This window comes from Coturnix japonica, chromosome 2 (genome assembly GCF_054131305.1).
Source record: "Coturnix japonica strain WE chromosome 2, WE-NBRP24, whole genome shotgun sequence".
Lineage (NCBI taxonomy): Eukaryota > Metazoa > Chordata > Aves > Galliformes > Phasianidae > Coturnix > Coturnix japonica.
Window position 1 is genome coordinate 138618515 of NC_140664.1, and position 27001 is coordinate 138645515.

The window sequence follows — 27001 nt, forward strand, 5'->3', positions numbered from 1 at the left end:
ATTGCCCGCTGCCCAGGGCTGTGTCCCTTTGGCTGTGGATCATCTCCAGGGACAGAGGGCTCACCGCCGTGCCAGGCAGCTGGTTCCGTGCTCACCCATCTGCACAGCTGGGAAAGGGACTGGTGATGATACCTCAGAGTTTCTGTGCTTCCAGTCATGCCCATTGCCTCAGCTCCTTCTTCCTCAGACCGACTGTGGCACCAAGGAAGACATGGGTGTGCTTTGGTGATTGTGGGTCATGTTCGACAGGCCTTGCCCTGAGGTGCAGGGCTGTGCAGCTCCATGCAGGCCGGGCCCTTGGGACACAGAACCGGCCCTGGGGACACATTGCTGTGAGGACACAAGGGGGACATGGGCAGCTGCATGTCACAGACAGTGGCCGTGCAGACCCCTGCCCAGGGCTGACAATGGTGGCAGTGCTCCTGGTGTGTGGATGGATGCCCAGAAAAGCCCAGAGCCCATCACACTGCTGCTGTCCTCAGCCGTGAGCAGTGGGGAGCAGCCCCAGCACCCCGAGCCACAGCCTGCACTTTGGATGCTGCACTGCCTGGAGCTGAGAGCCCATTTTCATGGGCTCTGTCGCTGTCACAGGGAGCAGAGCTCAGTGCTGCCCCTCCATAGAATCATTGAGTCACAAGGTTGGAAAGACCTACAAGATCATCTAGTCCAACCATCCTCCCTTTACCATACCTACAGAAAACCACTAACCCATATCTCCTAGCTCCTGATCCAGGCGCTTCTTGAACACTGCCAGTGATGGCGACTCCACCACCTCCCTGGGCCAGCTATTCCAGTGCCTGACCACTCTGAGAGAAAAACTTCCTTCGTATGTCCTGTCTAAATCTCATCTGATACAACTTGTGGCCATTTCCTCGGGTCCTGTTTGTTGCCTGGTAGAAGAAGCCAAGCTCCTCCTCATCACAACCTCCCTTCAGAAAGTTGTAGAGTGCAATGAGGTCTCCCCTGAGCCTCCTCTTCTCCAGGCTGAACAATCCCAGCTCCCTGAGCCGCTCCTCATAAGACTTGTGCTCCAGACCCCTCACCAGTTTTGTTGCCACGTTCCAGGGCCTCAATGTCTTTCTTGTAGTGAGGAGCCCACAGCTGAACACAGTACTCGAGATGCGGCCTCACCAATGCTCACTCACTGAACAACACGGCTCACTATGAGCAAAAACTGGCTACCAATCTGAGATGAGCGGTGGGAAGAAGCTGGCTTCTGCTCTCATTAAGGTTATTAAAAGCTTGTCCTCAGGTGCTGAAGTTCATGGCAAGTAACAACACGATCCCAGGCTGTTTAAACTGCCACGACTGTGTCAGCGTCAGCGCTGATAACGCAGCTCCCCAGCACAGGCAAAGCACTGTTGCTGCCTTCAGAAAAACCTTAAAAAACAGCTTTTCTTTTGGCTTTTTTCCCCAGTCTTTAAGGAGCTGTACAGCCACAAGGAGCTGCAGCCACCATGAGCCTGCTCTGCCCTGGGCACAACAAACACAAAGCCCTCAGCTCTCCTTGCCCTGCAGACCGTTCCCCATCTCCCAGCCGTCCTCTGGACGCTCTCTAACAGCTCCTTGTCCTCACACAGCAGCACCCAGCCCGCACCCTGTGCTCACTATCAGGCCTCAACACAGAGCACAAGGGATGGCCCCTTCCCTCCCCAGCACTCTGGGGCGGGGCGTCTCACCTGACCGGAAGCGGAAGTTGGCTCCACCCCGGCCTAGGCCTCGCTGGTGGACTCTGCTTCCCGTGAGCCCCCGCGCTGACTTCCGGCGGGGCGGTGGCGGCCGGGCCGTGATGGAGGCCGTGCCCCGCATGCCCATGATCTGGCTGGATCTGAAGGAGGCCGGGGAGTTCGCGTTCAACGCCGCCGTCAAGAAGGTGGGGGTGGGGGTCGGGGCCTGTTCCGGGGGGAGAGGCCTCTTCCGGGTGCGCTCCGAGGGCGCCGTGTGGGGCCTGCGAGGCCTGTGAGGCCTGTGATGGGGCTGAGGAGCCTGTGGGGTTGTGTGAGGTGTCTGTGGGGTTGTGTGGGGTGTCTGTGGGGGCTGGGCCCGGGGTCTATGGGGGTGAGCAGTGATGGGGCTCTGTGTGGGCCCTGTGTGCTCAGGGCCTATGGGAGCTGCCTCTAGGGTAGGTGTAGGGCTGACAGGGGGCTGTGGTGCCCTGCGGTCACCTCACCTTATCCTGGTTCTGCTCTGTGTGGTGTGGGCTGTTGGGCTGAAAGTGGGGCTGCACATCCCAGCCCTGTACCCAAGGGCTTTATGTTTGCTTTGGGACTCCCCAGGTCTCTCATTACTGGCTAACCGTTGCCAGTGCTTGGGGGGAGAGTTTGGGGTGTGAGGGGGCTTCAGTGCTGCTTCAAGCCCTGCAGTGCCCAGCAGAAGCCAGCCAGAGAGTTGGGGTGAGTTGGCAGCTCTGTCCCCACAGCGTGTGATCATCTCCCAGCACCGTGTTCTTCCTCAGACCTGACCTCCGCCAACACTGCACTCGTGGTTCGTTACCATGATGGACTCTGGTGTCATCAAGAAGTGTGGGTCAGATGCCCTGTGTTGTGTGCTGGTGAATTTCTCCTCATCTCTGTCTGTTGCTGGGGATTTTGGGAAGATGAGGACGCTGAGGAGTGAGATGGCACCCCCATTTCTGACAGCCCCACTGCTGGTGAAGCTCTGTCACTCCAGTGTGCAGCAGTGTTTGCTTAAAGGATTGAAGGAAGCTACAAGTATGGCAGAGTTATAGTGACCTTCAAAAGGAGCTGCCCAGCACCCATCAGGAGTTGAAAAGAGAAGTCGATTCGTGCTCACGTGTGCCTTTGTTGCTGGTGAGAAGCTCCCTGACTCCTCAGGCTGAGGGGTTGTGAGACACAGTGTGGGATGGACAGAACTAGAGTCCTATCCTGGGATATAAGCACGCAGGAACTGACATCAGATGATGGACCAAGGGCTGCTGCCCTGTGCTGAGGTCAACCCAAACCATTCCCGTTCATCTCCTGCCCATGGGATGCATGTTTTCTCCTAAGGGAGCAATATGGCATTTGCCCTGATGGCAAAGAATATTTGCCAACCTTGGAGCCAAGATGTGAAAGATTAGCAGGCATCCGTTGTGCCTGTGAAGGACGTCGTGTTCAGCGTGTTCCCTGACCAAAGCAAAACATGGAGGAATGAAAAGCTCCTGCAGACCCCAGCTTGGTGCCCTGCCCGTCACTCTGCCTTTAGGGGAGCTGAGCCCCTCTCCCTTCAGACTTGTTTGAGTTGTGCTTTGGGCACCCCACCCCCACCTTCCTCTGAGCGTGATGTAAGGGAGAAAAGCCTGGTGTGGTGAGCACACACCCTCACCTGCAGCACGAGGGGCCTGTCCTGGCAGGGATCCCATCTCTCTGTCCTTCAGTTTGTTTTTGTGAGGTGGAAGGAGATCCAGTACTTAATTATCAGCTCCGAACAAGAAGCCCCACCTCCAGCTGGCACTTTGCAGTGCCACCTACGGAGGGAAACAGCAGTTTGCAACCTTGTTGATTTACAAATCCATTTATTTACGTGCACGGAGAGGGGTGTTTCTCCAGTGCCACCACCTGCTTACCTGCTGATTTTTGGGATGTGGATAGAGAAGAATGGGGTGGGAGGGGACAGAGGGTGACACTGGGAGTGGCCCCATCACTGTGCAGCTGAGTCATGCCCCACAGCCCTGGGCATTGTGCAGCTCTGGCCTGGCTGAGAGTTTTGTGTATAGATTGATTTATATTTATTTATTTGTGTGGTGGGAGATTTAAATCTACTTCAGTGGGGAGGGAGGCTAGCAGTGCTTCACATGTACCCAAACTGCCTTAACCTGGCAGACAAGCGCTCGGAGGATTGCAGCATACAGAGCCATGAGAGCTGTCTTTGGTCTGGAAGTGCCAAGGTTGCCAAAAGTGGTGGAACCCAAAAGAATCACAGCATGGTTTGGGTTGGAAGGGACCCTATGGCCCACCTCAGCCCAACCCCTCCCATGGGTTGGGGCACCTCCAATCCAGCCTGGCCTTGAGCACTGAAGGGATGGGGCACCCACAGCCGCTCTGGGCTGCCTTGTGCTATTGTGTTACTAAATCCCCCCTGCTGTAGTTTAAAGCCATTACTGTTGTCCTGCCTCTGTGCTGCTGACAGAGTCCCTCCCCAGCTTTTCTGTAGCCTCTTTGGCTACTGGACTGATGCTGTAAGCCGCCTCACCCTTGTGTGCTCAGCAGAGGCTCTTCCTTAATGCACATGAATTAGGCACAGATGAGTACAAAATGTGAATCCTCCCCAATAGTGCCTTCCCCACTCCTAACTGAACCCTGGGGCAGAAGTACCTTCTTCCCACCACCCCTCGGCTGCTCTCTGAGCAAGCTCCATGGAGAAATGTCTGTCAGAACCAACATAGGGGATTCTTGCAGGCCCTGGCAGATCTGGGGTGGAAAGTGGCTGTGGGTATTGCTGTCAGATGGGCTCTCACCTCTTCTTTCTCCTTTCCAGTTTGTCCTGAAGAACTATGGGGAGAACCCAGAGAACTACAATGAGGAGCTGCGGAAGCTGGAGGTGCTCCGGCAGGTAAGTCAGCACTGCTGGCTTCAGCATCACTCAATGGCAGTGCTCTCAGCTGCCAGGCTGTGTCCTGCACTCCTAAGTTGATTTGGGCTCCCTGAGACATGTGAGGAGGTTGGATGTTAGGGCTCTGTACCATGAGAGCCACAGCCCCACTGAGAGCCTCCAAAAAGGGGGTGGTGACAGGTACACAGAGCTGAGGCAGAGCTGTTGGCCGGGCAGCCAAAGGGCTTTGTGCTTGTACAAGTGCTGGCAGGGCAGCCCTGTCTTTCTTTCACAAGTAAAGGAACAGCTCTAACAACCCTGCAGGCTGCAGAAACCCCCTACTACATCCAGTCAGGGTCATGAGACATCCCCTTTCCAGTTGCTCTCAAATTCCTCCTTTTATTGTTTCACTCTGTGACAGGGGAACGTGGGTTCTTCCTCCTTGACCTCTTTGCTCCATAAAGTGGTTCCGCAAAGCACAGTTTTGGGGCAGACATCTTTGTCTCAATGTGCTTATCTTGGGAGTGCCAACAAGTGTGTGAGCCCAGCTGTCCCCTGCAGAAAGACACATGCTCCCACCTGCATGCCTTGCTGCAAGGGCCTTTTGCCATCCCACCCGGTGCACCGCCCAACCCTGAGCAGCTTCTTCGTCTCTCTCTGTTTTCCCCAGAGTGCTGTGAACGTGCCTAGGGACTTCGAGGGCTGCAGCACACTGAGGAAATACTTTGGCCAGCTCCACTACCTGCAAAGCCGGATCCCCATGGGCGCCGAGCAGGAGGCTGCAGTCCCCATTGCATGGTGAGGGCAGCAATGTGCTGCTGTGCTGGGGTAGGGGAAAAAGGGCCCCCTCTTCGTGCCCTTGTGGGCCACAGTTTTCCTGTATATTCAGGGCTGGGGCAGTAAGGATGGGAGGATTGTGAGATGTGAGGGATTGCTGCACTTTGTGAAATAAGGAGGTTGCTCCAAACCAGAACTGCTCCCTCATCGCTTTGCATGTCTCTTATAGACATCCAATACATTCCACTCTGCACAGCACCTTTCTCCTTAATCTATGTGGAAGACCCTTTAGACACAGTGCCCTACATGCCTCCAGCTTGATGGACCAGAAAGGCCCCTGAGCTTGGAGGCTGGTCGGGAGAATCTGCCTCCCAGAAGCTGTAGGAGGGCAGTGTAATCACTGGTCTCTTTGTGATTCAGCTTCCCCTGCTGCTGAAATACAGCTGTGTCCTGGGAGCCCTGTGGGAAATGGCATCCTGCCCTGGGGAGCTGGCAGGAAGGCTGAGCTGAGCCATGCAACAACAGGAGACAGTGGCTGGCTCTGAGGAGATGCAAGACAGAGCCTGTAGCTCCACCTCTAGCTGGTGAGCAGCCTTTGTTCTTTGCAGGACAGAGATCTTTTCAGGCAAGACGGTGACTCATGAGGACATCAAGTATGAGCAGGCTTGCATCCTGTACAACCTGGGTGAGTCCTGGGAGACCAGCTGCCCTGCTGGTCTGCCCTCTGGGTGCAAGGGATGTCCCTCCTCTGTGCTCTGCCTTCAGTCTGTGTTCCCTCCTTAGAGCAGCCCAGCAGAAGCACAGAAGGCTGACTTTGGGTTTTGCCAGAAACTTCTTCCCTTTTTATCTGAGATCACCCTGGTTGTGCACTGCCCTGCATCTGAGTCATAGCTGGGCTGCAGGTTCCACAGCTGCAGGAAGAAGGCTGACTTGGGGCTGAGCTGCAGTGCTGCAAATGCTCTTTCTAGCACAATGACAACCCAGTCAGACTTCATCTGTGTCATGCAGCATCCCTCAAAACATGTTTAAAAGCAGCAACACTTGTTGCCCTCTTGCTCCTCTGCCTTGGATTTTTTGTGGACCCAAAGGGAAGGTCACACTCATTCCAGAGACACTGTCAGTGCAGCTGAAGTCACTCCCATCCCTGGGACTGCAGCTGTCCTTTGCATTGCAGCTTGCTTTCTGTTCAGCAATGCACAGAACAAAGGGCTTTAGCTAAATCCCACCCAGATCTGGGCTTCACTGGCAAGAGACACCCAGCTTCTGGCTTTGGCGCTGCTTGTGGGGCTGAGTGGGGGCTGACCAGCTGCAAATCACTCCACTGAGTTGTGCTTCTCTTTCCCCAGGTGCACTGCACTCCATGCTGGGCGCCATGGACAAGAGAGTGTCTGAGGAGGTAACAGTCCCTTCTTTTTAGTGTGGGTTGTTAAAAGCATCAGTGTCAGACACCCACTCTGGATGTCTGCTGTTGTCTCAGCACACAGGACTGGAGGGGAGAGATCTCACACAGGATTTGGCCACAATTTAGTGCATGCACATCCTGTGTTAACACCGTCATACCATTGAGAGCTTTCTAGATTGAAGCTGGCCCTAGGAGCTCATGGCAGGCTGTGGCAGCTGCTTTTGGGATTCTCAAAGGAGGCAGAAAACAGCACAGGAAGCATCTAAGCCCTGCTGAGCTGGATCTTATCACCCTAACCATTGCTGTGAAGGGAGGATGCTGCCTCTTCAGTCTTCCACAACCTCCTTGCATCCGCTGGCTTGGTTTGCGTTGTGCGTGACATGTGTTTTCCTGTCTGCTCAGGGCATGAAGGTGTCGTGCACCCATTTCCAGTGTGCTGCCGGTGCCTTTACCTACCTGCGGGACCACTTCCCCCATTCCTACAGTGTAGACATGAGCCACCAGATCCTCAACCTCAACATCAACCTCATGCTGGTAGGAAGTGGGCTCTGGGACAGTGGGGAAGTGGGAATGGCTCCTTGCACACCCTGGGGCAGCTGCTGTGTGACTGGAAGTGGGGCTGGGAGGAAGCAGTGCGTGACGTCAGCCCCAGAGATCTCCTTGTGCGCTGCTCCTAGGAGCAGGGATGTGAAAGATAGAATCAGTAAGGTTGGAAAAGACCTCTCAGATCACCAAGCCTAACCATCAAGCCATCCTCAGTGTGTCCCTGAGTGCCACATCTCCACCTCCAGGGACAGGAACTCCATCTCTTTGAGTGGCTGACCACTCTTTCAGGGAAATTGTAAAGAAGAGCTCTGTCCCACACTGCTGGACCCATGGGCTATGAGGGGCATCTCTGGGCTATGTCAGCAGTGCTGTGCTGGCTTGTCAAGAAAGGGACTGCTACTGGTGGGTCCAAGAAGGTTTCTTGTACAGAAAATCTCAGCGTTCATTTTCAATTTGGCAGGGCCAGGCACAGGAGTGTCTGCTAGAGAAGTCCATGCTGGACAACAGGAAGAGTTTCCTCGTGGCCCGGATCAGTGCTCAGGTGAGACACTGGAGGATCTCCTATGTGCTGAATGCTTGCTGCTTCCGTGAGTACCTGCTGTTAGCAAAGAGCCTCGTTTTCTCTGTGCATGGCGGTGCTGCTTGGGATAAGGAATTTGGAAGGGTTTGTCCAGACCCTGTGCAGCATCAGTGCAGCCACACAAGGCTGCTGTCACAGCAAGCTAGGAATGCAGTCACAGCTCCTCAAAGAAGAAAGGCATCACATTTCCATGAAGAAAATTGTATTTTTAACCCACCCTCTGGGGACAGCTTAACACAGGGATGGCCGTAGTCTCTGGCTCTGACCCAAAATACATCAGTAATGCCCACCAATTTCTTGCTGTGCTGGCTGGTTGATCTCAGACCAGGGTCAGTGAATCCTTTCCACTGCTGCTTTTCCATTCAAACTGGAGTCTGTCTCTCTGTCTGTGGGGTTTTTACATGCCCATCCTGTTCCCCACAGGTGGTGGATTACTACAAAGAGGCCTGCCGGGCTTTGGAGAACTCAGAGACAGCCTCATTGCTGGGAAAGATCCAGAAGGACTGGAAGAAGTTGGTTCAAATGAAGATCTACTATTTTGCTGCTGTGGCCCATGTAAGTGGGAAGACTGGTACTGTGATGTGAGACCAGCCCTTGATTTGCTTGTCAGAAAGATCTCCCTCGTTGGAAGGAACCCTAACGCTACTGTTGTGTTTTGTTGCAGCTGCACATGGGCAAACAGGCCGAGGAGCAGCAGAAGTTTGGAGAAAGGGTAAGTGTAGCTGTGTCAACCCATGCTGCCTGGATTGAGGGCCTGCCCTGGTAGGATGGAGTCCTGTGAGGTGTTGTCATGCTAATGATGGGGTATCTGTATTAAGAGTTTATTAGGAGTGCTGTTGCTCCGTGGGGCTGATTTGGTGCCATGCAGGTGTTCTTGGCAAACCCTATTAAACTGAACAAAGCTGCAGGCCCTGGGGTTGGCTGGTGGTGCTCTTGTTCAAGGGGTAGGTGTGTAATTCTGGGCCAACTCTGGTGCTTTCAACACATTTGGGGCTAATTTCTCTTCTCTCTGCAGGTCATCTACTTCCAGAGTGCACTGGATAAACTCAATGAAGCTATCAAACTGGCAAAGGTGTGTTCCTTCTCCCTCTGGTAGCAGTTACCAGATTTTAAAGCTCTCAGTGTGTCATTGCTTTGTGGAAGCACTTCTGGGCATGATTCTTTCATGTCCCTGCTCTAGGAGCAGTGCTGAGGGAAAGCTCTGGGGCTGACACCAGGCGCTGCTGTCTGCTCCTGAGGGAAGGGACAGAGTGACACAAGGGACTTTTGCATTGCTGGTGTGAGTCTGGAGTGCAGTGCCTTGAGATGGGGACTGGGTCATGCAGGGTCCTGGTGTGTGGTGAGGGCTGGACACTGATGGTGGGCAGTGAGATATCAAAGATGAGAGATGGTGGTGCCAATGTAAAAGCTTTCCTTCCCCATTGACCAGAGTGGCAGACATTATGGCCTCCCAGAGCATCACTGCTGTGCTAACTTGCTTTTACTGTCACTTGTGCAGGGACAGCCAGAAACTGTCCAGGAAGCCCTGAGATTCACCATGGATGTGATCGGTGGCAAGTGAGTGTGCTCAGGCTGCCCCGGCCATAACTGTCCTGCTTGTCTGCGGGCCACAAACACATTGTGGCCAGAGCAGACAGGGAAGAACCTCAGCATGGCAGTATCCTGTGTCCCCATGTGCTGCCTGAGGCTCTTCCCAGAGCGATTCCAGGAGGGGCTGGGTCTGACCCAAATGGGAGCAGGCTCAGGGAGCCAGGGGTGGTGTGTGCTTCTCATCACTTCTTGTTTCTAGGTACAACTCAGCTAAAAAAGACAATGACTTCATCTACCACGAAGCTGTGCCTGCCTTGGACACCCTGCAGTCTGTGAAAGGTAAGGATGGGCAGCCTGTGAGCTGCTAAGGGGGGAAGGGGGCACACATAGGAATGTGTGGTGGGTCTGTAGGGGTCTGGGAAACCTCTGGAGCAGCAGGGCTTTGTGCTGAGATGCCCTTCTCTCTGTGGGACCTGCTAGGAATGAGGCTCTGTCTTTAGGACAGAGGATTTTTCCTTTTGAAGGCTTGAGACCCACACGTGCTTTGTGTTTGAACTGCAGGTGCTCCACTGGTGAAAGCCCTCCCTGTCAACCCCACAGACCCCGCTGTTACCGGCCCTGATATCTTCGCCAAGCTGGTGCCCATGGCTGCCCATGAGGCTTCTTCACTGTACAGGTGTGTCCCAGGACAACCATGGAGCTGTGCCCCCACACTGCCTCCCTGCAGGCTAACAGGATCTGGAGGGCAGCAAACCCTCAGAGACCCCAAACTGTCCCCAGGGAGTCCTCATGTCCTCGTGCTTTAGCAGTGGGGTTGGGCTACAGCTCATCTTCACAGGTTTTCCCCCAGAGGGTGGTGATGCACTGAACAGGTTGCCCAAGGAGGCTGTGGGTGCCCCATCCCTGCAGGCATTCAAGGCCAGGCTGGATGTGGCTCTGGGCAGCCTGAGCTGCTGGTTGGTGACCCTGCACACAGCAGGGGGTTGGAACCAGGTGACCATTGTGGTCCTTTGCAACCCAGGCCATTTTGTGATTCTATGATTTCCACAGGTCCCTTCCAACCCCTATGATTCTGTGATTCTATTTCCTGAGTCTCGTCACAGCACTAAAGGGTTTTTCTCTCTGTTGTAGTGAAGAGAAGGCCAAACTGCTGAGAGATGTGATGGCAAAGATTGAAGCCAAGAACGAAGTGCTGGAGTACGTGTGAGCTGTACTTGAACCTCTCCTACTGCTCCAGACCCAGGTGTAGGGCAGTGAGCTGGGCATGGGGTGCCTGCTGATGGGAACAGACCCCTCTGAGCTCTCTGCCCTTTGCCCTCGTGCCAGTTTGCCCAGCTCCGGGCAGTGACTGGTTCCCAGATTCACCCTGCAGCTTTGCTTTGCTTTGCTTCGCTGCTGGGGGGCCAACTTGGCAGGGCCGTGCCCTGAAGTGGCTGTGGTGTGGGATGGGGGCGCTGGTGGTGGTTGGGTGTTGTCACTCAGGAGCTTCTTCTCACCTGTAGCCAGTTCATGGACTCCATGCAGCTGGACCCTGAGACAGTGGACAACCTGGACATGTACAGCCACATCCCCCCCATCCTGATGGAGAAGTGCGCCGCACTCAGCGTGCGCCCTGACACCATCAAGAACCTCGTCCAGTCCATGCAAGGTGAGCTCACGGGGACCAGCAGGGGGCTGGGATTGTCTGTTATCCCCCTGTCTGCAGCTGGGGAACCTCCAATCATCAATTCTTTGCCTGCATAAATTCCTTACCCCAATTCTTCCTGTTGGCTGTTCATGGTGGGTGATGATGTCCAGCCTGCAGCAGAGGGGTTTGGTGCTGCCTGCAGCACACTGCAGGCCCATCCTGGGCACAGACCAGCCTGTGTGTTGTATTTCCAGTGCTCTCCGGGGTGTTCACCGACGTGGAGGCCTCGCTGAAGGAGATCCGGGACCTGCTGGAGGAGGACGAGGCGCAGGAGCGGAAGCTGCAGGAGCTGCTGGGGAAGGGTTCAGCGCCACAGGGCTCCCCGCCAGCATCCACGGGGCTGGCTGAGGTCAGCAAGGAGTGCTCCAAGTACATGGAGGTGCACGAGAAGGCCAGCTTCACCAACACGGAGCTGCACAAAGCCATGAACCTGCACATTGGCAACCTCCGCCTGCTCAGTGGGCCGCTGGAGCAGGTCAAGGCTGCGCTGCCCTCACCCACACTGAGCGAAGGTGAGAACAGCGCTGCTGACCCACCCCACCTCCCACCCCCTGCAGCTCCCTCCCTTTGCTTTGGGTTTGGGCTGGGGTCGCTGTGTGGGCTCCATTGCACCCGCTCAGCATTCCATGTCCTCCAGATGACAAACAGGTACTGCAAAACCTGAAGAAAATCCTGGGCAAGGTGCAGGAGATGAGGGACCAGCGCATGTCCCTGGAGCAGCAGCTGCGGGAGATGATCCAGAAGGACGATATCACCACCTCGCTGGTCACCACGGACCGCTCCGAGATGAAGGTGGGTGCCCCCAGCTGTGTTTGGGAGCCCTTCCTTGTGCCATGTACCCCAGGATGGGCTGCAGTGAGAGCTCTGCTCCATCCCAACCTCCCCCTGAGCCCCTCGGGAGGCAGCGTCTGCCTGCTGGACCCTCAGATCCTTCCCTCTCTGGGCAGAAACTCTTTGAGGAGCAGCTGAAGAAGTACGACCAGATCAAGGTGTACCTGGAGCAGAACCTGGCTGCCCAGGAGAACATCCTGAAGGCCCTGACAGATGCCAATGTCAAATATGCAGCTGTGCGCAAGGCCCTGGCCGAGGTGGAGCACAAGTGAGTTGGGGGGGGCAATGTGGGTCTTGGTGTATGGAAACAGCCCTCACCCACCCCAAGCAGGGGCTGCCTGTGGGGCTGGGGGCTCTGGTGGCTGTTGGTGCTGCACACTGGGGCTGCCTAGGGGCAGGGAAGCATGAGGACAGCCCAACTCTGCATGCACGCACACATCTCTGTGCTGTATCCACAGGTGGAACACCACCGTCCAGACCTTGGTGGCCTCCTACGAAGCCTATGAGGACCTGATGAAGAAATCCCAGGAGGGGAAGGACTTTTACACCGACCTGGAGGGGAAAGCTGCCAAACTGCTGGAGAAGGCGCGGGCGGCCTGCCAGGCTGCGGAGAGCAACAGGCAGCAGATCCTGGAGAAGTAGGTGGTGTCGGGGCTGGAGGGAGAGCAGTGGGGCAGCCAGGGGGGGTCCTTGGGCCATGGTGGAGGCTTTGGCTTCAGTGCCACAGCCCTGTGAGCTCACCTGACCCCGAGGGCAGTGCCCCCACCCCACCTTAACGCCTGCTCCCTCCCGGCAGGGAAATGAAGAAGCACCCGCCCCCTCGTCCCACAGCCCCCAAACCCGCCCTGCAGAAGAAGCTGCCGGAGCTGGAAGCGGAGGGGCCGGAGGTGGGCGACCTCCCCCCGCTCAGCTCCCTGAGCTTGGCCGACCTGCCCGAGGACCTTCGCAGTCTCCCCCCCGACGTTCTGGCCGCGCACCTGGCCCGGCTGCCGCCCTCCACTCTGGCCGCTCTCGCCCTCGACCCTGCGCTCCCCGCCGGGCTGCGGCCCCCCGGCCCCGACCCGTTTGCTGCCCCCCGGATGGCGAGCGCCCCGCTGCAGCCCGTACAGCCCGTACAACCCGTACAGCCCGCCCAGCCCTTCGCCCCGCCGCGTTTCCCCGCCGTCCCCCCCGGTCCCTACGCGCTGCCCCCGGTTCCCGCTGCCGGCCCGGCTCCGTTTCCCCACGTGTCCGTCGCTCCGGTGCTGCCGGCTCAGCTCCTCCATCCGTCCGCCCCGCATGTTCCCGTGCCGCCCCCCAGCTCGGCCCCCTCCTCCGCCCCCCAGCTCTTCCCGGTGCTGCGGGGCGCGGTGCAGCCCGGCCCGGCGCTGGTTCCGCCCGGTTACTCGGTGCCCCCCCACCTGCTCCCCCCTCGCTCGTCCCCGCAGCACGGCGCCTCCTACGGCCCGACCCAACCGGGGCCGCCCCACCCCGGCCCCGTCCGCCCCCCGGCCGCGGTTCCGCCCCCCGAGCAGAGCGGGGCCGCCCGCCCGGCCACCACCACGGTGGACACGGTGCACGCTCCCATCTCCAGCTGCGCGCTCCCCGCTCCCGCAGCGCCCCCCGGCGGCTTCGTGCCCCCGCAGCGCCCGCCCGGCCCCGCCGCCCCGTTCCCCCCATTCGGTTCGCAGGCTCCGTTCTCTCACTCTGCCCCGTTCCCCGCAGCGCAGCCCCCCGCCGCCTTCCCTCCCCCCTCGGATCTCCCGGTCCGCCCCCATCCCGTCCCCGCCCCGCAGCCGTTCCCCCCCGCGGCGGCCGCTCCGTTCCTCCCCCCGTCCCGCCCGCAGGTCTCGCTGCCCTTCCAGCCCCCGGCCCGGCCGCCCTTTGCCCCGCAGCCCTTTACGGGCGCGGTGGGGCAGCCCCCGCTGCGGCCCCAGCTCTACCCGCTGCCCCCCGGGCCGGACAAGCTGCCGCCCCCCGGGCTCCCCCCGCACGGCGGTTCCGTCCCGTTCGGTACCGCGGTGCCCGGACCCCCGGCTCAGAGCGGCCCGATGGCTCAGCCCGTACCCGGCGCTTTGCAGCCCGTGCCCGGCGGTTCCCCGGCTCTGCCCTTCTGCCCCAGCCCCGCCGCCCCCATGAGACCCCCGCAGCCCGCCCCGTCTCCCGGTCCCGTCCTGGGCCACGTTCCCGGCCCCGTGGTGGTGCAGTGCCCCCTCGTCCCCTCCCCGGCCCCGTCCCCGCAGCCCCCCGTGCAGCCGCCGCCGCTGGTTCCCGGCGCGGTGCCGCACCGACCCCCGCCGCCCCTGACCCCCGCTCCGGGCTCGGCCGAGTCCCCGTTCCAGCGGCAGAGCTCCGCCACCGACGACCTCCTGTCGTCCAGCCCCGAGAGCCAACACGGCGGCTCCAAGGCGGCGGTGGGGCAGCCCCTATTGCAGCCCACCAAGGCGGACGCCAAGGAGGGGCAGAAACCCAAAGCGGTGCAGCTCATCGAGAACGACCCCTACGAGCGGCCCGAGCGGGTGCAGCGGCTGCGGGCCGAGCTGGAGCGGTTCCGAGCGCTGCTGCAGCGCCTGGAGCTGCCGGAACCCGGCGGAACCGCGGAGCTGGACGCGCTGTGGAAGGAGCTGCAGGACGCCCAGGAGCGCGACGCCCGGCAGCTCTCCATCGCCATCGCCCGCTGCTACTCCATGAAGAACCGGCACCAGGACATCATGCCCTACGACAGGAACCGCGTGGTGCTGCGCTCGGGTAAGGACGACTACATCAACGCCAGCAGGGTGGAGGACCTGTCCCCGTACTGCCCCACCATCATCGCCACGCAGGCTCCGCTGCTCGGCACCGCCGCAGACTTCTGGCTGATGATCTACGAGCAGAAGGTGTCGGTGGTCGTGATGCTGCTGTCGGAGCAGGAGCTGGACAAGGTGGGTTCCTGCGCTGCTGCGGGTTGAGCCGGCGCTGCCGGTCTTTAACATGGTGCTTCTCTTCCCAGGGGGAGAGGAGTAAACTCTTGGAAAGGGCTGACAATAGCAGGACACAGGGAAATGGTTTGAAGTTAAAAGAGGGAAGATTTAGGTTGGATGTTAGGGGAAAGTTCTTCACTAGGAGAGTGGTTAGGTCCTGGAACAGGCTGCCCAGGGTGGTTGTGGATGCCCCGTCCTTGGAGGTGTTCAAGGCCAGGTTGGATGGGGCCCTGGGCAACCTGATCTAGTAAAGGTGTATGTTTGGTGGCCCTGCCAGGCAGGGGGGTTGGAACTACATGATCCTTGAGGTCCCTTCCAACCCGGCTCATTCTGTGATTCCCCGCAGCAAAAGGTGCTGCGCTATTTCCCGACGGAGCGGGGCCAGCCGCTGGTGCACGGTCCCATCACGCTCGTCCTCAGCAGCGTGAAGGCGGCTCCGACGCACGTGGAGCGGATGATCACGCTGCAGTACCGAGACCAGAGTCTGAAGAGAACCGTCATCCACCTGCAGTTCACGTCCTGGCCGGAGCTGTACGGCAAAGGGCGGCGGGGGGACGGGGGGGGGGGGTCCCACAGGGAGGTGGGAGCTGCCCCTTCCCCACCCGTGGGGCTCCATCCCTTGGGGCAGCCCTGACCTGGGGGTGGCTGGGGGCCGAGTCTGGCTCCCCGCCCCGCCCTGAGCGCCCCCTCCCCGCAGGGGTCTGCCCGACAGCAAAGCGAGTCTGCTGCGCTTCATCCAGGACGTGCACGGCCACTACCTGCACCAGCGCCCGCTGCACACCCCCATCGTGGTGCACTGCAGGTCAGCGGCACAGCAGGCTTGGCCCTACTTGGGGCGTGGGATGGGATGGGGTGGGATGGGGTGGGGATGGGATGGGATGGGATGGGATGGGACGGGATAGGGTGGGATGGGATGGGGTGGGGTGGGGATGGGATGGGATGGGATGGGGATGGGATGGGATGGGGTGGGGTGGGGTGGGGTGGGTCCGTTCGGTGCCGTCGCGGTTCCGTTCCCTCCGGCCGCAGCTCCGTGTCCCCGCAGCTCTGGCGTGGGCCGAACCGGCGCGTTCTGCCTGTTGTATGCGGCCGTGCAGGAGGTGGAGGCTGGGAACGGCATCCCTGAGCTGCCGCAGCTGGTGCGGCGCATGAGGCAGCAGCGCAAACACATGCTGCAGGAGAAGGTACCGGGGGGGGCCGGGCTGGGGGTGGTCGCGTCCCGCTGCTTTGCTCACTGCGCTCCCACCTTCTTACAGCTGCACCTGAAGTTCTGCTATGAGGCCGTCCTGCAACACGCCGAGCAGCTGCTGCAGCGACACGGAGGGGGTGCTCCGACAGCTCCTAAAGCCAACAGCGCGTCCCCGAAGGTGGGTGTGGGGCGGTGTGGGGTGTGGGGGGGGACACAGGGGTGACCCGGGTCTGATGGAGCGTGTCCTTTAGCTGTACTTCCAGCAGGACCCGCAGGACCTGGTGCTGGGCGGGGATGTGCCCATCAGCTCCATCCAGGCCACCATCGCCAAACTCAGCATCAAACCAGCAGGAGGGGGGGAATTGGGGCCGGGCTGGGGGCCGGAGGTCGCCCCGGTGCCCAATGCGGCGGAGCTGCCGGTGCTGCCCGACAGCGAGACGGACGGACGGGACGGGACGGACGGGGGCTGCGGTGCCGCCATCCCCGAACCGGTGCCGGTACCGGAACCACCGGCTGAGGCCGAGAGCACCAACCACATGGAGGATTCGACCCCCCCGGCACCTCCTGCTGCCCCCCCAGCGCCCACGTCCTCCCTGGAGCTGCTGGCATCCCTCACCCCCGAGGCCTTCACGTTGGACGCGTCGCTGAAGGGCAAACAGCGCATGAACAAGCAGAACTTCCTGCAGGCGCAGACGGGCGAGGGGCTGCGGGCGCCCCGACCCAGCGATGACCCACTCAGCATGTTGGACCCGCTCTGGACACTCAACAAGAGCTGAGGGGGCTCAGCCCCAATCCCCCCATAGCAGCACTACAGCCCGCAGCTGTGCGGTCACACGGGCGGTTCAGTGCGGGCACAACTGACTTTTGCAGCTGTTTGCTACTAAAATAAAGGGTTCCGAATGGCACTGAACTGCGCCTCGAGCTGCTCCAGCCACAGCCGTGGGGATGAAGGAGGGGTGATGGGGGGGGGATGGGATGGCAGGACGGCAGCCAGGCTGGGGTTAGTCCGGTTTAATGGAGGTTTTTGTACAGATAGAAAACACGATCCGGTACAAAACTGCTGCCGCCGCAGCACAAAGCAACAGCGGCGTTAAGGCCACGCGGGGCGGGCGCTGGGGCCGGGCTGTCCTCACACCCCCACGGCTGCTCCCGGACCCCGCAGCGCTGCCCGACAATCAGCGGGGACGGAAGGACAGACATGGCGTCAATTGAGCAGAAAGAGCATCAGAAACTGCCGGGGATGGACCCACAACGTGTGTCCTGGGCACCCCCAGCGCCAGGAGCAGGAAGGTGCTACTGCTGCAAACGGGGCCCGGCAGCTCCCGCCCCCTCCTGCCAGAATAAATAACTATATACAGCATATAAATAAATAGGGCAGGAACTGCTGCAACGCAGCCGGCACAGCCCGTGCCCGGCCGGCGCCCTAAGGCACGTGGGGCCACACCGAGCACGGGGCCGTCCTGCCTTCAGCCTCCACCTGCAGGCAATGCTGCAATGCTGCAGCAACGTGCCCCTGAGCTGCAGCTCCACGCTCTGACCCGCTGCCTTCATTCTGTTCCCCCCAGCCCCATCTCCTGCCGCAGCCCTGCAGCTCCATCCCGCACTGGGACCGCATGGAACACACCAACCTCGGAGCACCCCACGCAGCGCAAGACACGGAGGCAGTGGGGCAACACGGCGCAGTTCACACGAGCAGAGTCGGAGCTGCGGGTGCGGGTCGGTCCCATCGCCGCATCCAGCTGCCCAGCGCTGCTGCCTGGCCCGCAGCTGCCGTCCGTCCTCAGTCCAGCTTCTCCAGCACCGAGGGCACGTAGACCAGGCTGAGCTCGCTGCCGAAGTTGCAGACGATGGCGGCGTTCTCCAGCACCAGGATCTGCCGCGCGGGCTGCGACTCGTTGCTCTTGCCCAGGTAGACGGTCTGCAGCAGGTCCCCGTAGCCGATGTCCCAGAAGGACACGCAGCCCTGCCCGCCCGTCACCAGCAGGTTGTCCGAGATGACGCCCAGGCTGGAGCCGCAGCCCATTTCCTGCAGGGAATTGAAGCAGGAGACGCTCAGCCCCAGCACTAACACGGCTTATATCATAGGATCACAGCATGGCCTGGGTTACAAAGGCCCTCAGTGCTCATCCAGTCCCAACCCCCTGCTGTGTGCAGGGTCACCAACCAGCAGCCCAGGCTGCCCAGAGCCACATCCAGCCTGGCCTTGAATGCCTGCAGGGATGGGGCATCCACAGCCTCCTTGGGCAACCTGTGAACAGTGCGTCACCACCCTCTGGGGGAAAAACTTCCTCCTCAGATCCAACCTGAACCTCCCCTGTCTCAGTTTCAAACCATTCCCCCTTGTCCCATCACTGCCCACCCTCACAAACAGCCGTTCCCTGCACATCCACACACTCAGTGGGTTTGCTGGGTTACCCTCCCCTCTTTCCCCCCCGCCACCAACCTGCTGGATGGAGTACAGTTTGATCCCTGAGCTGCGGTCCCAGATGCTGATCACGTCGTCCAGGCCACTGCTGATGACGCAGGACGTGGTGCAGGTGAGGGAGGTGACGTCCCCGCGGTGTGCGTACATGTGGCTCACCTTGCTGCCCGTCAGCACGTCCCACAGGCAGATGGCCCCGTCCTGCCCTCCACTCGCCAGCACCATCGTCTGTGAGGGGCAGAACCGGGTCAGGAACCACAGCACAGAGCAGCGGATCCACCTGGACCACCCAGCACTCCCACCCTCGCTGCTCTTCCCATGGGACAGTGGGTAAACCCACAGCAGGGGTCTCTGCTAACTCAGAGCAGCACACACCACCTTCTCCCCTGGCTCAGCAGCCACCATAAAGGATGCTCTCCTGGTTCCCAGCCCAGCTCACCTGATCCATGTACACAGCAGTGATGGCTCCTGAGTGGCCCTGCAGTGTGAACAGGCAGCACGAGTCCTCCAGGCGGAACACCTGCAGGTAGAGGGGAGAATCAGGGGGGAACAGGGACAGCACAGAGCACAGAGCCCAATGGCTCCCAGCCCTGAGGAAGGAGGGTCTCCCATATCAGAAGGCTGCGATGCTGCCACACTGAAACCTGCACAGCTCAAGAGCTGGGCACAACTTCTTGCCTTTGAGGGGGGCAGAGCACTGGGAGGTGGGGGATCTCCTGCTCTGGAGATATTCAAACCCACTTGGATGCTTTCCTGTACAACCTATTGCAGGGAACATCCCCTGGGGGGGGGTGGATGGTGGCAGCGTGGGATCTCCTGCCATCCCTTCCAAGTCCTACAGCTCTGTGACTGTGATCTGTTCACTGAGACAGCTCACACAGAGCTCCGTCATTGCTGCCATTGTAGCACTGAGCCCCAGCCAGGCAGATGAGCACAACTTAAGGACTGCACTGCACTAACCACACCACCCCTGCACACTCTGCCTCCCTGCACACACACACACACAAGCAGATCACCCACACCCAAATGCTCCTCGTTGAGGACGAGGCTGCTCACCCTCAGAGTGTGGTCCTGGCTGCCCGTGACCAGCCGTCCTGCCGCAGCCTTCAGGGCTGTGATGGGCTTCTGGTGGGCGCAGGACACGGTGTGGGTGAGCTGGCACACGATGACGTCGCTGCTGCTGAACACCGGGGAGGATGGGATGCTGCTCCTGCTGGGGGCTCCTGCAGTAAGGAAGCACAATAAGTCCTGGCTGCAGCTCAGTGTGTGGCTGATCACACCCGGAGGGGCACAGTGAGGATGCCTGGGGCTGAACTCAAAGAGAGCAGGGGCACCAAAGAGCTGAGCAAATCAGCAGCCCCTGCACAGCCAGACCTTGGAAGGAGTGAGAAGGGTGAAACTGGAAAGCACTGTGACTGCCAGTGCCCAGAGCAGACCTTGCTGAAGGGGTAACAGAGGTGGCAAAGAGCTGCAGGCAGAGCTGGCCCTAAAGCACATCTCCCACTCCTCAGACTCAGGCACTGCAGAAGAGCAGCACACAAAGTGCCCTCCCTCCACAGAGTGCTCCCAAGGAATCCCTGTCCTCTGCACAGCACAGATGTGCCATCCTGCAGCATGCTGGAATCATGACAAAGGCTCAGGACGGGGCTGTGGGGTGATCCCTGCTCACCTCGGAACTGCAGGTGGTTCAAGGACGTGTGTGTTTCCAAGGAGAAGAAATCCAAGGAGCCATTCAGCCGGGCAGCAACGATCCTGAGGGAGAGATGAGCTCGGTGAGCACAGAACTCCCTGCTGCCAGGGGCTGAGAGGACACAAGGGGACCCTCCCCATGCACAGCACAGACTGGGGCTGTGTGCCCTGCACGAGGGACACACCAGGTCTGTGCTCACCCCCCACGTCCTCCTCTTAAGGGAGCACCGAACATGAGCACGGGTTACCTGTTGTTCAGGAACACGAGGGCTGTGATGCCAGACTGACTTTCGTCGTTACTGCTGCGCAGGGTGCCCTCGATAGCATCCCACACCTGGAAGGAGGAAGGTTCTGTGTGATTCTGAGCTCACAGGGATCCCACAGGCAGAGCACGATGGTGGCCAAACCCTCCATGGACACGACTGGGTGAACTGTGTGAGCAGCAACCTGCCCAGTGCAGCACAACAACCTGCCCAGTGCAGCACAACAACCTGCCCAGTGCAGCACAACAACCTGCCCAGTGCAGCACAGCGTGGGGATCCCAGCGAGCAGAGGGATGTAAAGGTCACCCTGCCCTCTTTTTCCCCTCAGCATTACTTCTAATAAGTGGTGTTTCAATCAGTAACCAATGGGTGCCTTCCTTACTGCGCCCACAACCAACGCTGGTTGTGTGTTGAGATTTTCAGGGCACAAGAGGCATTTCTGTCAGGATCCATCCCATCCCATTCCCCTGCCCATTGCTGGGGGCTCTGGCCCAGCCCTGCACACTGCGGCTCACCCAATACGAGCCAGTAGGGAGCTGCCCTCCTTTCCTTACCTCCAGCTTGCCGTTACTGCGGCCAGCCACAATGAGGTTCCCCTGCAGATCCAGGCTCCAGACTGAGCTCTCCAAGTCTCCTCCCCATGAGGGAAGAGGCGACGACTTGTCAAACCCCGACAGGGACTCATCCCCCAGGCTCCTCCTGCGGCCGCCGCAGCCGCCCTCCTCACTGCAGCCCATGGAGCGGGCGGTGCTGCCCCCAACACAGAACCCAGCCTGGCTGTGTGGGGCTGAGAGGCCGCTGAAGTTGATGCAGTTGGAGGTGCTGTGCTCTTCATACACCTTCCCAACCAGGCTGCTGAAGTCGTAGCCAGTCTCCTTCTGGCGGCCGCCCACAGCACGGTGCCGCGGCTCCGACTCGGCCACCTTCACCTGCTCCGAGAAGTTGGTGTCGATGAGGGACGTGAGGTCTGGTTGGTCGCAGAACAGGGGGGGCTGGGGGGGGCTCAGCATCCTCTTCAGCTGATGGCTGCTCTCAAAAGAGTCATCCAGACCGTTTCTGCCATCCGGGCTGTGATCCCAGCTTTCCTGGTAGTCAAAAATGCCGCTGCTGTCTCTTCGTAACCTGAAAGATGGTGATTAAAGGGTCAGCTCTTCTGTTTTCATTGCCTCGGAAGGGCTGGCTGGATAGGAACGCCAAGGCCATAAGCCTGCCCACCTTAGAGACACAGATCACCAGCACAGCGATGGCTGCGATGGGAGCAGGGCTGCACTGAGGGCAGTGACTGCTGCCTCCTGGCACAGGGCTCTGCAGCAGCCTGCTGTGCACAGCTGGTACTGAGCCACTCACCTGGGCTTGGGGATGACAGTCAGGCAGTCTCCGGTCTGAGCATCCCACACGCGGATCTGCCCCACCAGGCAGCAGCTGACGAGCAGCATCCCATCGCTGGCCAGACATTCAATGTCCTGCCAAGGAAGAAAGAGCACAGCTCAGCGTGCAGCAAACATTTAACAGCTCCCACCTACCCACCAGCATAGAAAAGATTCAGTAGGCATTATGTATTGGGGATCTACAGCTGCCCCGGCAAGGAAGGCTGGATCAGCCTGTCTACAAAGAGATGGAATAACAGCGATGGCTAAAGCCTCACCCTGCTTTATCTATACAGAATTCACCCCAGCTCTCAGCCCCCAAGGCTGCATTACGCCAAGGCCTGTACTTTCAACACACCAAAGAGAGTAAAAGACGCCCTTCTCCTAATGGCTGCCCCCATAACATACCATGAGGTGACCCCTGAGAACCAGGGGGACGATCTCAGTTTCGGGTGGGGAGTAACCATAGTCATCACAGGGCAGGTCCCCCCTCCTCCTCCTGCTGTGGGAGAGCCCGTTCTGCCCGTAGTTCTTGGGGCACAACAGCCGGTAGAGGCAGAAGAGCAGCAGGACCAGCAGAATGCCCGAGGCCAGGCCCAGTGCAGCCACCCTGTGCAGGCACAGAGAGAACAGGTGAGACAAAGGCCCAGCTGCCCATTCCTGCTCTGTTTGAATGCACTGGGTTCTTCTCATAAGAGAACGTGCAGCAAGGAATACAGATGATCCAGCGCTTGGTCTAATAGCTGACTGCACTGAGCTGTGACGTGGTGAGCTCTGAGGGCCATTCTATGATCCTACAGCGCTTTGTGGAAAATGAAGGGATTTTTTACAGGCAAATGTTGATTTTAACGAGATTTCCAGCCTCTTCTAGAAGGAGAGCAGTCAGACAGAAAGAAAACTGAGGTGGGGAGCAGAGTAACAGCAGGTGTGCTGAACAAAGCCCAGGGAGAACACAGAGTGGGATGGAGAGCTGGGGGCTCCTCTGAGAGCTTCTCCTCAGTAGGAAGGGAAGTTCTTTGCTGCATGGGAGCTTTATGTAACACCCCATAAAGCACAGCTGAGTCACAGCCCCTATTCCCAAAGCTGAGTGCCCCTGCTCCCCAGCAACACAGCCCATAATAAGCAGTAACATCACTGTTAAAACCATCCAATTCCAATATACCACAATTCAAGGAGCACGGCTCACTGCAAGGCATTCAGCATGTGGCGATGAACACTTGCACACGTGTGTTTGCACACTGTTTGCTCACAGCCATCCATGTACACTGATGTGAGCCACCAACAGCAATGTGTGCTATGGGCCACACACACCACATCCTGCTGAGGAAAGCAGTGCAAGGATGAATTTAGGGCTGTGATAGCAGAGCTACAGTGCCCAGAGCGTTACAGGATTCTGCACTGAAGCTCCCTGTGGATTTTTTTGTTGTCTTCCTTTTTTTCCCCCACCAGGAGAAGAAGCAAACAGCCAAAGAGCAACCTGTGTCTCAAGAGAGTTAAGGATGGTCAGGAGGCTGCAGCAAGGCCTCTTTTACTTGTAAAGGGTGACATCCCGGTGCCCCTGCAGCCTGGATGATGTCTGGTCAGGCTGAGCTTCAGCATTCAACTTCCCAGCACTGGAGGACAAGAAGGGGTGGTAGCGGTTGGCCTCCTGGGGGTGCCGCACTTCCAAGGCCTCCTGTGGGTTCAGGTACAGCGTGACTGGGATCGCTGGGAGGATGCTGATGTACCTGAAGGGATGGAGGTGAGGAGAGCTTAGTGTCACCAGGCACAAAGACACAGAAACCCAACCAGGTCAGCATCTTCTTGCTACCCCTCAGCTCTTCCCAGCAGCCAAGGCAGGCTGCCCGCAGTGCAATGTGTTACTGTTGACCTCAAGGGGATCATGCTGATTTAAGAAGACAGAATGATCACAGTTCTCTGTACAGTGCAGGCCAGAAGTGATCACCATTTCTTCAACTCAACTGACCCTCCTCCTGCCGTATCATCCCCACCACAAACACATCATCATACATCATCTCACAGAATCCTAAACATCTTCATCCTGCCTGGGATGAAGGCAAAGAGCAAACAACACAACCAAGAGCACAGGAGAGAGACACAACAACCCCCATTCTCAGACAGGCAGCCCTGGACAGCTCGCCAGCACTGCACAGCAGGAGGAACAGCCGACCCACCTCTTGGCCAGAGTGATGTTGTAATAGCTGAAAAGCGACGGCCAGTGCCTGAAGGAAAGCTTCCTCCAAATCTCCTCATCCTCCACTCCCCAGGTGACCTGTGCTTCGGTTCCCAGCTCCGTTTGCCCGTTCCCTCTGCCCTCTGGTCCTTGGGCCCACGTGTGCTGGTTTGTGTCCAACCTGCCCAGGGTCTCCAACCCCGCCTGCTGCTCGCGCTGCTGGGTCTGGTTCTCTGACAGCTGAATGGGGTCCGATGGGAAAACCGACAGGTCGATCTTGGGGTCTCCAGCAGGAAGGACCCCTCCAGGAACGGGCATGGGGGGCAGGCCTGCTTCACCCAGAGGGCTCTGCTCGGTGACCTGCGATGTGAGGTAGGTGCGGAGACCGGCAGGATCCGTATAAACCAGAATTCCAATCCAGATCACTGTCCCAGCCTGTAGCGCGAGCAAGGAGACACAGCACTCAGTGCACAGCCATCTGCATGCAGCCCCTCCTGCCCTGGGAGCTGTCTGAGCTGATCAGTACATCCCAGCCCTCAGTGCCATTCTTACTGTGGACACTCATCCTTTAAGTAGATTGGGAGAGGTTGCACAGAACACTGAAGATGTGAGCACTGCTTTTCAGGGAGCTGCCTGACTCATCCTGATGGGAGGAACTCCGCTTGGCTCACTCTAAGGCACAGCAGGGAAGAGATTTCTCACTGATGGCTGAGATCAGCACATCTGCCATCCTCACACAGTGCTGGGGAGGCTCAGAGAAGGGCTCTGCTTTAACTCTGCAACACATGGCACAGCCATCCCGCTCAGACTATGCATTAGCTGGCAGCAACAGGTTGGGCTGTGGTTTGCAAAGCCAAGGAATGCACAGTCTGCACTGCTTCCATTACAGACATCCAGACCTGAGGTGCAGAGGACAAGCAGGAGCAGTGCTGTGTAACCAATGCAGTCACACCTGCAAAAAGGAGTGACTTAGGCTTTCATGGAGAGAAATATCTCCGTGCCTTTATTCCATTCTATCTGCAGGAACAAATGGGGCTTTGGCTCTGTAAATATCTTTTCTCTCCACTTTCACAGTCCTAGAAGTCTTTGCTCATATAAAAGCCTCGCAAGGCAAATATCAGGAACTTGTCTGCTACCACCCAAGCTCTGTGCAAACACGAAGCCCTGCGGCTACTGTATGCAGAGGGATGTTCTTAGAGAAGCTGTCCTTGAATTATTTACCACGGGGAAACGAAAGTCTTGCAGGGGAACAAAGATGCGTGAAAATCATAGAACCATAGACTGGCCTGGGTTACAAAGGCCCACAGTGCTCTCCCAGTTCCAACCCCCTGCTGTGTGCAGGGTCACCAACCAGCAGCCCAGGCTGCCCAGAGCCACATCCAGCCTGGCCTTGAATGGCTGCAGGGATGGGGCATCCACAGCCTCCTTGGGCAACCTGTGCCAGTGCGTCACCACCCTCTGGGGGAAAAACTTCCTCCTAAGATCCAACCTAAACCTCCCCTGTCTCGGTTTAACACCATTCCCCCTTGTCCTATCACTGCCCACCCTCACAAACAGCCATTCCCTCTCCTGTTTATTCACTCCCTTCACGTACTGGAAGGTCACATTAATGTCTCCCTGCAGCCTTCTCTTCCCCAAATACTCAGCTTTCCTTTATTCTCTCTCCCCTGGAAGCCCATTGGGGTTGGCTTAGTGCCCAGCAGGACATCAGGTACCACCCTGCAGCCTACCATGATGAGTCTCTGGGCCAGGCGTGTCCTGGCAAAGAAGTAGATGACCCTCAGCCTCTTTGGCAGGCGCAGGTTCCGGAAGGAGGATGGCTGCAGCGTGATGGTGTGTGGGGTTGCAGGCCGTATGGCTGGCTGCCTCTCGTAGCGCTGCGAGCGGCTGGCAGGCTTTGCTGGGGGCAGACAGGCTTCTGCTGGCAAACGCTTGTTCAGGTCGGCGAGCTGCCAAGAGAGAAGAACAATGTGATGGTCACAGTGTGCACAGTCAGACATCCACACTCACCTGGCCTGGATAAGTGCTGGCTCTGAGCTCCTACACGCACTCTCCAGCCAGTCTGGCCCAGCTTTACTCTGTCACACATGCTGTTATTCACACTCCTGTGGTCACCTGTCTGTGTCCAGCTCTCCTTCCAGCCCATTTATCCAGATGCAGCATGCTTACATACCTGGTCACCCACCTCCCCTCGTCCTGTTCCCAGCCCCACGTGTGTAACCACATGTGTCTCCCTGCCCCAGATCTTTTACCCCCCAATCCTTAATGCCTAAGAAAACAAAACCCACAAGGCATGCTTCCTTCAGTCCCTTCCCACCAGCAGAGAAGGAAGACCCAAAGCAGAGCCCCGTTCTAAGTCCCTCCCTTACCTCCATCCGGCGAATGTCAATGGACAGCACCGTGGTGAAAAAGAGCATCTGCAGAAAGAAGTCGGACACCAGGCCAACCACAGCAAAGAGGCAGAACTCCTGCAGACAGAACACAGGCATCAGCCACAGCAGGGAGCTACAGGGGCAATGGGAAACATTTCAGCTTCAGACAAAGGCAACTCGACTCAACAAAACCTTGTGCAGGGCACAGGCCTGAGTGTATTTCCTTGATAAATCCTATTGCCGGGATCACCAATAAACCCCCCCTCTTATTTTAAACTCCTCCAGGAACACGGGGAGCCCAGGAGGGGGTACAGTCACTCCCCAAAGGAAGACCACCAAAGGCCACGTATGATATGCAGCCACTCCTTCAGGCTCCAGCTAAACCACTCGCTTGGTTAATGCTTATCTGCTGGGTAAGTTCCAGTCCTGCAGCCCTGGAGAACTCCCATAGCCACTATTCGATGTCTCTAAATACCAAGTACACGACAAACACCTGCAGAAGTGTTTCCTAATCCTCCTGCAATGCTCCATTTCCCCAGCAGATGCCACTGCAGAAGTAAGGATGAGAAGCACAACAAGTGCACCCAGAGGCAATAATAGTCAGCTCCCACAGCACCCCTATCAAACACACACACTCCCAATTCCCACCGGTGCTGCCATCCCCTCTTTAAAGTGCCACCCTACATTTTAGACTTCACAGCAGCATC

At 58.5% G+C, this 27001-nt stretch overlaps 2 protein-coding genes across 5 annotated transcripts in view; one reads left to right on the forward strand and one right to left on the reverse strand.

Moving 5' to 3' along the window:
• The first annotated feature begins 1703 nt into the window (after positions 1-1703).
• On the forward strand, positions 1704-16918 carry PTPN23 (protein tyrosine phosphatase non-receptor type 23). Of its 2 annotated transcripts, none has more exons than XM_015852708.3 (25): positions 1704-1873; positions 4477-4551; positions 5201-5328; positions 5916-5992; positions 6654-6703; positions 7112-7243; positions 7716-7796; positions 8259-8390; positions 8500-8547; positions 8851-8907; positions 9334-9392; positions 9625-9704; positions 9927-10041; positions 10497-10562; positions 10868-11013; positions 11247-11564; positions 11690-11844; positions 12000-12151; positions 12342-12521; positions 12680-14783; positions 15169-15353; positions 15520-15624; positions 15865-16003; positions 16076-16186; positions 16260-16918. In XM_015852708.3, exons 1-25 carry the CDS (start codon positions 1790-1792, stop codon positions 16782-16784), a joined length of 5304 nt encoding a protein of 1767 aa, XP_015708194.1. In that variant the 5' UTR covers positions 1704-1789; the 3' UTR covers positions 16785-16918. The 2 variants fall into 2 exon arrangements, with proteins under 2 accessions (XP_015708194.1, XP_015708195.1); XM_015852709.3 differs by having other exon boundaries at positions 16275-16918.
• An 86-nt stretch (positions 16919-17004) lies between these two features.
• SCAP (SREBF chaperone) overlaps positions 17005-27001 on the reverse strand; it is a 38122-nt gene continuing 28125 nt past the window's right edge. For 2 of the 3 annotated variants that reach the window (XM_015852711.3, XM_015852712.3), the window contains 13 exons: positions 26292-26390; positions 25653-25871; positions 23924-24357; positions 23282-23476; positions 22158-22359; positions 21730-21845; positions 20937-21504; positions 20368-20453; positions 20100-20182; positions 19487-19653; positions 18870-18950; positions 18452-18658; positions 17005-18034 (listed from right to left, as the gene is read on the reverse strand). In XM_015852711.3, the coding sequence (XP_015708197.1) occupies positions 17789-18034; positions 18452-18658; positions 18870-18950; positions 19487-19653; positions 20100-20182; positions 20368-20453; positions 20937-21504; positions 21730-21845; positions 22158-22359; positions 23282-23476; positions 23924-24357; positions 25653-25871; positions 26292-26390 (2703 nt within the window). In that variant the 3' untranslated portion in view covers positions 17005-17788. Of the gene's footprint in view, positions 18035-18451; positions 18659-18869; positions 18951-19486; positions 19654-20099; positions 20183-20367; positions 20454-20936; positions 21505-21729; positions 21846-22157; positions 22360-23226; positions 23477-23923; positions 24358-25652; positions 25872-26291; positions 26391-27001 lie in introns of all 3 variants that reach the window. The other variant, XR_014943675.1, reaches the window with a different exon arrangement.